The sequence below is a fragment of the Volvox carteri genome (genome assembly GCF_000143455.1).
Source record: "Volvox carteri f. nagariensis unplaced genomic scaffold VOLCAscaffold_1, whole genome shotgun sequence".
Classification (NCBI taxonomy): domain Eukaryota; kingdom Viridiplantae; phylum Chlorophyta; class Chlorophyceae; order Chlamydomonadales; family Volvocaceae; genus Volvox; species Volvox carteri.
Window position 1 is genome coordinate 4,566,888 of NW_003307545.1, and position 9,814 is coordinate 4,576,701.

The 9,814-nt window shown below is 55.0% G+C and overlaps 2 protein-coding genes across 2 annotated transcripts in view; one reads left to right on the top strand and one right to left on the bottom strand.

Annotated features, from left to right (window-relative positions):
• The window catches only part of VOLCADRAFT_102859 (uncharacterized protein), a gene marked incomplete at its 3' end in the record, with an annotated part of 5,121 nt that extends 1,613 nt beyond the window's left edge, over positions 1–3,508 (bottom strand). The window contains exons 1-7 of the mRNA XM_002946209.1: positions 3,479–3,508; positions 3,286–3,367; positions 3,070–3,166; positions 2,837–2,992; positions 1,265–1,378; positions 784–872; positions 249–456 (exon numbers count right to left, since the gene is read on the bottom strand). Of these exons, the coding sequence (XP_002946255.1) occupies positions 249–456; positions 784–872; positions 1,265–1,378; positions 2,837–2,992; positions 3,070–3,166; positions 3,286–3,367; positions 3,479–3,494 (762 nt within the window). The 5' untranslated portion in view covers positions 3,495–3,508. The remainder of the gene's footprint in view (positions 1–248; positions 457–783; positions 873–1,264; positions 1,379–2,836; positions 2,993–3,069; positions 3,167–3,285; positions 3,368–3,478) is intronic.
• A 273-nt stretch (positions 3,509–3,781) lies between these two features.
• Positions 3,782–9,502, top strand: VOLCADRAFT_86349 (uncharacterized protein; the record flags this gene model as incomplete). The annotated part of the gene is made up of 7 exons (XM_002945859.1): positions 3,782–3,991; positions 4,923–5,051; positions 5,507–5,622; positions 5,998–6,295; positions 6,679–6,835; positions 7,192–7,400; positions 9,455–9,502. 7 exons carry the CDS (start codon positions 3,782–3,784, stop codon positions 9,500–9,502), a joined length of 1,167 nt encoding a protein of 388 aa, XP_002945905.1.
• Between the last annotated feature and the right edge of the window lie 312 nt (positions 9,503–9,814).

Sequence of the window (9,814 nt, forward strand, 5' to 3'; positions counted from 1 at the left end):
TGAGGATCCCCCACAAATTAGTTGTCGTTACCTATTTTTTGCCCTGCATACGCGCCCGCCCGCAGGCCCCCACCACGCTCTACTCTTCGGCACGCTACATAGCCACTACTCTTCTCCCGGGCATCCGGACCCCATGGGACACAAACTTCCCTTCGACAAATCGTTTTTCGCGTCACGGTTTAGGTAACTCAGTCCGACCGCGACCGCGATCCCGCAATCCGAGTGCCGTATTTCTGCCGTACACATACCTTGTAGGCGCTGACGCCGTCAAAGGGCCCCACGGCACGCGGTACGGACACGGAGCGCCCGGCGGCCGGCGTGGAGGGTTTTGCACCCGCCCAACCGGGGAAGGACTCCTTCATGGTCGTAGAGTCCTGGAAAGGTCCGGCTGCGGGCTGGAGCTTGTTGGCCGGTCGTACACGGTTGTACGGCACATCCTTGGCGGGGTAATCGACCCTGCATTGTGGCGTGCGGAACGAACAAACGAACGAAAGGATGAGCGATGGAGCAAGTGGGGGGAAGGCGGGGGCGGCCTTCGGGGGTTGCTTGGGGAGGAAGAGGGGGGATCGGAGAGCTGTTCGACTTTTGCCGTGTATTGTTTGCGTCAGGTGTGGGGTGCTGTGTATTGCTGTCCGGTGCTGTCGTACGGCACCACGCGTCAGGCCCTAATGAACTCCCAGGGTGCGTTCCGCGAATTTCGCAAACCACGAGGTCCACGTACGGAATTTGGCACAGATGCACCCGTACAAACATCCGTACATCCGTACATCCGTACGCACGTACTTGTAAGTGGTCCAGGGGCTAAACGGCAGGTTCTCCTTCTCGCCCGCGGGAGGTTTGAAGGATTGAGCGGGGCCGGCTCCCGCTGGCGCCTGAGTGTGGGGAATGGGGGACGAATGCGGAGAAGTGTGTGTCTTTGTTTCTCTGTCTGTCCGTCTGTCTGCCTGTCTGTCTACCCTATCTGTCTGTCTGTCTGTCTGTCTGTGTGAATTGCAAGGATGGGAAGGAGCTGGGAGAGGATGAGGGCCTGGGATTACGTGTGGATGTGTCTGTACGAAAGTGAACTAAGAGTACGACTCGAATAATCACGGGGGAGATTACGACAGTGATGAAGACAAAGACGAGGATGACGTGGAGCAGGGGGAGAAGGCAATATGGTGCGGCTCGGGGTGGTGATGCGGAGGGAGTGGCCGCCTGGCTTAAACCCCGATGGCTCTAGGCGGGTTTTGTGTGGTGACAGAAAAGGGAGCGAGTCAGTGCGTACCTGGAAATTGGTGCCGTACGATGTCGTCCCATCAAATGGGCCGTCCGGTCCTAATTGGCTTCGGGGTAACATGGACGCGGTGCGCTCGTGGGGGGCTTTCTTCTCCCAGTACTCCTGCAAAGGCAGCGATCGAAGTTTCATTATAAAGATACATTTAAAGTTATAGATGGTGTTTTTGTGATGATAGAAATGGTTATTGCGAATTTGATGTTATTGCAAGTAGTGATAAGGAAAAACGGTTACGGGACTTGCCTTTTGATACTCAGTAAGGAGTGCCCCGTCGGTCCACGGCTCCTTCCGTCGCCATCCCTTTGGGCATGGCTTCTGCAAGGAGTTGACATCGGCCATTGGGTATGATGTAAAGGCCTTGCTGGCATCCCCAGTTGCATCCATGCCAGTGCACCGCGGCCCATCGCCGAAAGATGCTTAAGAGGGTATTTCGCGTTGGGTTTATCTGTTTTAAAATGTAGGAACGCAGGTCTAAATCATGGCGACGACAAACCTTTTTCGGATTGGCCGTCATCGACTGAGCAAGCACCGTTTGTTGGTCCGTCATTAACTGCTCCATTATGAACGTTAATAGATGTTGTTAAGGGAGCTTTTGGCTATGGGCTGCGTTTAAGAAGAGCAGTCACTGTTATCTACCTACCACCTCTGCATCCAACGTTTGAGCTGAACAGGCCAGATAAAGGAAGGCTTCGGTGCATACAGGTATCGTTTGAGAGTCATCAGGGTCTGTTATTGATCTTTTGCAGCGCGTCTCTGCGCAAGTCTCCTCTGGTTCGAAGTACGGCGAAATGTAACGATACGACTGGTAAAACCGACCGCAAAGCCTAATCGGCCGCACCCGTTGTGCAGCATTCCGGTTGAAGCTACAATCAATCTACTGACAGCCAAAACTGGGTACATAACTGAGTCGCATCCTCCAGGGCATTCGGTTATCCACAGCCATCGCGCTGCACTTGTCTATCAATTGCAACCGGATAAAGAGAAGAAAACGTGATATACTTTGCTTGGAATGTTACACAGCTTGAAACCAGACATATCCCAATCCTTAGCATCCTCCGTCGCCCTCTCAGCCACAGTTCCAGTAGCGAAGACATAATCAGAGGTAATCCGCTGCCGGACATCATACGGAAGATGGTAACTCATGTACCAAAACGGCGACAACAGCCCCAGCTGGTTTGGAACTGCAGAAGTAAGTCGTCATACAACATATCCTGATGATGTTCCCCCACAAGCGCACGAACAGCACTGATCAGACCCCCTAACCATTTCGCTACCAATTGTCTCGAGCCAAGGACGCTTTTCAGCTCAGCATTCCTCAGCATTCCTCACCCCTCCCTGTCACCAAAATAACCCCCTGGATTTAGAACATCTAGCGCTGTTTCCGCCTGGATCCGACTTCGGGACACGCCGAAAACTGACCTGGCTGGCCAAGTGATGGCCACTGTGAACAGGCATGTGTTCCTGCCACCCCCTCACCCGGACCCCATGCCCTCTCACAGCTCGGGAAGTGAAAAAGCTCATGCGCCTTCATGTTTCCATCTTCAACGGCTCGCCCTCCTTCACTTTGAGCTGGGCTGCAACCTCATCGATAGACGCGTTCAGTTGGGCAATCTTCTCAATGAGGTCCTGCTTCGTTTGCTCCGGGTCCTTGGGCTGCTCATCCTCCAGGAAACGTGGCAACTTTAGCCGTTGGTCATCCCCAAGGATAGCCTTAGAAATCTGTGGGTATCGGCACAAAGGTCCGGGTCGGAAATTCCACGCAAGCATGGCCCGTGAGCGTTAAGTCGTAAACTCACCTGCGGAGCAAATAGGAACCCAAGTGCGCCAAACACTACACCGCCAACAACAACTCCAGCCAGAAAGCTGTCGCTGTTGCGCCCATTGCCCTCGGCCCTGTAAGCGTTTTTGGAAAGGAATGGGTCGGACGCCGGCGTTCAGTTCGCGGACTACGGCAAATACTTAAAGGCACGCCCAGCTAAACACGTGCAATTTTGCATTAAAGGCCACCTCACCGAACGACGATCGCCGACCGGGGCCGGACGGGCAACGCCGCCCGAACTCGGTGGACTTGCGCAGCCCGCTGGGGCAGAACAGCTGCAGCAGGAGAACATCCGAGAAAGTATATTTAGATTCTACTTAAATGCGTTTCCATGGCAGCGCCTAATCCTTGGACACGTGCCCGACCACTAATTTGCAAATTCTCACCTTGTTGGCGAAGCATTGTTACAATCTGTGATACAAAGACACCAGAAACAACATATCTGACATGGTACGTTAATCAACTTTCAAGCGACTGGTCTCGGAGCCGATGCCACCTACAAATTGTCAGAGCTAGGCTGTATAGCAGGGTCTGACGGTTATCACAACGGAAAGTTAAAAGTTGATTATCTTTTCTGTATAGAACCATCGTTCAATTCGTCTTCTGTCGGTCTCGGAAACATCTGAACCTTGGACAACAGCTATCAGCTTTAGAGACCAAACTCCTGCTGCGCTGGGGCCATGTTGGCAATGCCGCATATTTCGCTGCCCCTGGTGGCCCTTTTGGCGGGGCTGTTTCTTACAGCTCCCCTTGCGTTTCTGCTGCTGCGCCCGCGCGGCCGCACGCTGGTCCTGTCATCCTGGCCGCACCCCATCTGGCTGTACATCCAGGCGTTTGCGGCAGTCACCAAAATGTCCAACAAGCGCAAGGAAGCGCCGGCCTGCGGCAAACCCGTCCAGGTGGGCCGCAAGAGCGTTTCGGTCGCGCTCCGCGGATCCCAGCACGCATCACGCTGCTGAGCATCGTCTCAGCTGAAAATATTCAGCAGGAATAAGTCCCTGCAGCGACCCATTTGAGATGGTCTCGCCCAGTGCTGTTTTGGACCATATTTGGCTACCCAGGATTGTGCCCTCGACAGAGCTCAGAGCGAAAGTGGAATAAGTCCAGGCTTTTCCCGTTCAGGAAGATATGCCATCCCTTTCTATTAGTTGGTTAATTGACAGAAATCCCGGAGTTTAGATTAGCCTCCGAGAGCTAAGCAACATCTGAAAAGCACAAGAAAAGTCTTTCGGACTTCCATTTCTCGACCGGTAACGGCTCCGGCGCGTCAGGCCAACCGCACACCCCTGGAATCTTCTTAACTCCTTAATACCTTTCAGACGCCGCTGATAACATCGTGAGCTCTGCTTGCCCGTGCGCCGTCGTCCGCTCTGCCTTCCCCCCTCCTCGCCACACACACACACCTTCGCGCCCGTCCCCCTGCCCTCATCCCTCACCTCCCACCCCGAGACAGTCAACACCGCGGTCACCCTAAAACCAAATTCGATATCCCTATCGTACCGAGTAACAACAGACCCTAAGATCCATAGCATCATGTACATGCCGTACGACAGTTAGTACGGCAGTCATTACTGGTTCCCTCGGAGCGCCCCGTTACCACGTATTAGGAGTTGGCAATGCCGTGCGCCATCTCTCCTCAATATGCGATGCAGTGCCTGCAGTGTCTGAAACGCTAACTAACTGCCCCCTCTGATTTCCCCCGTTCGCCCCCCCTCCCTCCCCTCCCCTCCCCTGTTTGTTTGTTTGTTTCTTGCACGTACATATATGACTTCCTTCCCTCCCCCTCCTCCACCTCCCCTTCCACCACCTCCTCCACCACCACCTCCTCAGGTGATGTTGGATCACGGGGTCCACTTCTCCCCGGGCAGGCTGAGGCGCTACCTGGCCCTCGCGGGTTTCAGTGGCGGCACGGCGGGGGATGTGCCGCTCATGTACCCCCTGGTGGAGGGTTTCCGGCTGGTGAGTCCGGCTGGGGCGGTGTCCGGAGACTGACTCTGAAAGGGACGGGGGGGAGGGGGGAATGGAGGGGGAGCTCTGGTACGGGCACCAGAGCTGTCTGTCTGTCTGTCTGTTTATTGTATCTATCTGCCTGTTATTATTTATATTTCTATAATAAAATCCAGCTGCCGAGTGCAGCCACCCACATCACCCCTTCCCCTAACCCCCAAACCCAAAGCCCAAACCCTCCCCAACCCCCCTGCTGGGTTTTCCCCGTCGCTCTTCTTCGCTGTCTGTCTGTCTGTCTGTCTGTTTATTGTATCTATCTGCCTGTTATTAGTTATATTTCTATAATAAAATCCAGCTGCCGAGTGCAGCCACCCACATCACCCCTTCCCCTAACCCCCAAACCCAAAGCCCAAACCCTCCCAAACCCCCCTGCTGGGTTTTCCCCGTCGCTCTTCTTCCCGCCGCAGTTCATGCAAGCTCTGCTGCTCCCAGCCTTCCCCTTCAACGTGCTCGGCAGCGTGTTGGCGGGGACACGCGTGGTGGCTCTGAGGCGCATCGGGGTGGACGAGAAGCTGCTGTACAGGTACGTTTGTACAGATGCCGTACCCATGTAACCGTGGGATGGGCCGCCTCCAAAGATGCCAGTGATAGGCGACAGGGAGAGTTGCGGGGAAAGGGGGGGGAGAAATGAACCCTAAAGTTGTATTCATCTGCAATTACGAGTTTCACAGAGCTCAGGATGAATGTTGAGAAATGTCGAAGGTGTCCAACACCGGGGGGGCGAGAGCTGTACGTGACTGTTTAGATTCTCTGGGCAGATGCTCATGTATTGCCTTCACCTTGAGGTCCACTTTAACCTCTTCTGCTTTACGCGGGGCGTTGTTTTTGTTTACGAGAGGAGAAGGTGTTTACCCCTGTGACCCGTGGGTCGGTTGGTCTATTTCCGCCCTCTCCGCAGCTGCCGCGTGGATCCGGCCTTCCGTACGACAGCGAAGGGGCACACCGAGGTGGATGTGGTGGTTGAGGCTCACTCAGTGAGGGGCGACAAGAAGAGGAGTCCGCAGGCGGCGGGCACCGAGGGGGCGGAGGCTTCCGGCGCGGGTGTTGGTGGCGGCGCTGGTGGCGGCAGCGAGGCGCAGCTGGTTTGGCGAAGCGTCACCACCGTCATCATTTTGTCGCCAAGGCGCAAAGGCGCCAAACGGGAGCAGCAGCAGCAGCCGCCAGAGGCAGCAACGGCCACTTCGGCGTCTGGCAAGGTGCGGCCTAAGGGCTCCCCCGCCCTCCTCGCCGTCTGAGTACGGAAGTGCCAGCAGCTGGTCCGGCAGCAATATGTTTCTTTCGTCCCATTTGTCTGTCCGTCTGTCTGTTTATTTGCCCGCCCACTACCCAAATGGTTGGAAAAATTCTTACCGTTCGACGCTTCCGTGTTGTTAAGACCCCCATGACCCTCTAAAACCCATGTTGTAACGACAACAACAACAACAACAAAACATAAACCCCTAAAACCCTAAAACCCTAACAAAACAACGACAAGAAACAGGAGCCTGCTGGCCCCGGGGAGGGGGCGGAGGGGGGAGAGGCGAAGGGGAGTCAGGCGGCCGAACTGTCCCCCAAGCCCACTGTTGTGGATACCTGGAAGCTCGGACCCGACGCGGGCCGCCGCTACGGGCTGTTGAACGGGGACCTGAACCCCATCCACCTCCACCCGGCGACCTCAGCGCTGTTCGGGTTCAAGCGCCCTATTGCACACGCGCTGTTCCTGACGGGTCGAGCTGAGGCATCGCTGCGCAAAGCCGGTAAGTGACCGAGTGGTGAGGGGGTGGTTAGCGCGCGTGGTGAGCGGGTGGATGGATGGACGGCTGCTTTTACCAGGAAACAGGTCCTCCTGGTGTCTTAATGGCCAATTGTGGGTGACTGGGTGGCGGTGATTTTCAAGTGTTGTTGGAGATGTTTTTGTTGGTGCGATACGCTGTGGCGTGTGGCCGGGAGTGAGTAAAAAGCGCGCAACTCCCGTTTTGTCACTTGAAGCGCATGTCCTTAGGAACCTTGCGCCCTTCCCAAACCTCAACCGAGTGCGCTGCCCCTGGGACAACCGCCTTGCGTATTACTTACTCGGCGCACCATCACCACCGCAACCACTGCCTCACAACAGGACTGGAGCTGCACTACCCGTGCGCACTCACCGCGGAGTTCAAGCGTCCCACGCTGCTGCCTGCCACACTGCATTGCGCCTGGCTGGGCGGAGCCTCCGGTCTAACTGCCGCCGCCAGCGGCCTTGGCGCCGCGGAGCTCGACAGCCGCGAGGGCGTCCGCTTCGTAGCTCTGTCCTCCGACCTGTCCAAGGAGGTTCTCGTCGGCCGGGTGAGCTGCAACCCGCAGGCTGTGGATGAGGCACTGGCAGTCGAGGAACGCGGTCGAGGACGGTGAAAAGAGGACAAGGGCAACGGGAAAAGGCTTTCCACGGACGTGTTTTGAGTTCGTGCGCGGCGAGAGAGGAAGGGGAGGATCTGCGGCGGAAAGGGCTGCCCCTGCCGGTTTGATTAAAGAAATATGGGACTCGGGTTGTTTTGTTCCACTCCTGCTGCTGCTGTTGTGTTAGCCATGTTGCTGCGCTTCGTTGCTGCGCTCTCTTGTTCAGCTGGTATGGGGGATTTGTTTTGGCTTAAGGGAGGGTTTAAATTCTTGTTGTTTGTTGGATAGCTGTCCGACAGCAATTCGCTGACAGGAAACTGGAGTTGTTGCAGGGTTTGTTAGCGCCTGTTGTGAGGCTGCGTGTGAGAGGAAAAGTTATGGGAAATGATGATGCGAGTTGATGGACGGCCGCGCATTGGGGGGGGAATATGCGACCTTGTTACCTCTCAACCGCTGGAGATTTGGCGTGTTGTGGATTTGTCCGCAGATAGGAAGTATTCCTTCCACCAAGGGGGCCGGCAGGGGGGCTGAGGAAGGGAGAGATGGTAGGGCTTATGTGTGACAGTCGTACCAAGTTGTCGTACTTTTTGGATGTTTTCGCATCACATTAGACTCACAGCTGCGTCTCTCAGCTGTATATATGTTTACGCCGTGACGATGTTCCGTGGCCGAAGCGCGGTGCTGGCGGTCGATAGGGGTATAGCAGGCAGGCAGGCATCCAGCAGGAGGGCAGGGAAAAGCAGGAGCATTGTTTGTTGACTGTCTTTTGACTGTCTTTCAAAAGTCGTACTTCCACCATTTGAAAACAATTGAAGATGTTGTCCGTTGCTGTGTTCAACGCACCGATTTGGGTTTGCTGGACAGAGTTGAGTTTACCGGTAAGATGTGCTTTTCTCTTCCGAGGTTGTTGCCCTTTTGAAGTTGTTGACACCCAAGATGTAAAAGTGCCGAATTACTGGCCCCGCTGCGGCTGCGTTAAGAGTCAACACCAATGCGTGGCATGCTGTATGAGGTAGACTAAGAGGTAGCGCCTCCCTAGCCTGCAGCAACCGGCTGTGGAAGTAGCATCCACTTGAGCTAGGTCGGCGACACTTATTTACTGTTTCCAGGGTAACCCTGCCTATATATGCTAAATACGCGGAAGGACGTGTATTGGGGCCCCTCGACGAAACGACCCAAAAGTACACCACCAACAACACTTGCTGCTTCCTAAGAGGTGATCATACCGTCCAACGTACAGTTACATCTGCGAGACACGCTTGTTCAGTTCTTCGTCGCTCTGAAGCTATAAGACAATCAGGCAGTTGCCTAGTGTTTCCAGCGACTCAACAGGCGCAAGAGCATGTTTTCTAGCCCTATGATAGTTATTACCCCTTATGAACTTCGATAAGGGATCCTCAGGAGCCGACCGACGACCGCCATTCATCTGCACAGCAACGACGGGTGTCTGCCCTTCCAAAACCAAAGGCACGGCGGCCCCAAAACAGCTGGAGCACTCGAGATCAGGAACGACGAGTAGGTAGCGGACGGCCGTTGCCAACCTGAACATGGGGGTCCCTTAAAAAACAGAAAATCAAGGCACAAACATCATCGATCTGCACCATCTGCAACTACAACACGTACAGCAATACAGAGTATCGAAGAAAGGGCGAAGGAAAAGAGCCAGCTGCGGAAAAGAGATAATCGGCCACAGATACGGTACATTTTCCCTGCTGTATATTCAGGCAACTAAGAAAAAGCACACATCGTATCTGGGCCGACGCAGAAGTAAATCTACATACCTTTGTAAGCGAGGAAAAGGGTTAACAGACAAGAGCGAAGGATACCGAAATATTCAGCCTAAAGGGTATTCCTTTGGATTATGCACCTAAGGGGGCCGCCGTGGCAAACAAACCTGCGCAACAAGCGCACGTGCCTCCTCTTCCACAAAAACCAACAAACAGTCTCGAGAGTGTCTATATCTACCTACCCCGTCACTTCACCACGGTACCCTCACGCCGCAGGCGCCCCCTATTGCAGCGGCCACCTCACTAGCAACCATTACCACATAACTACTACCTCAACCATGGGTGTGCGCGTTACACGCCGCTGCTTGCAAACAGCGCAAAGGCACGGCACCACCCGAAAAAAGCCTTGGTGAAAGGTTCCAAGCTGAAAACACGCCGGACCCCCAGTGCAACGGGCGTGCAATTGCAAGGAGCATGACCGTAATGACCATGACCAGTTCACAGGGTGGAGGGTGCAGCCCGACAGCCCCGAGGCAGGGAACCAAACACCACGTCACGTGGTTGCTTCAATAAGGCCCCGGACACGAGCACGGCGGCAAAGCATGTGCAGCGGCCCCTCAAGCCCTCAAGTGCCTC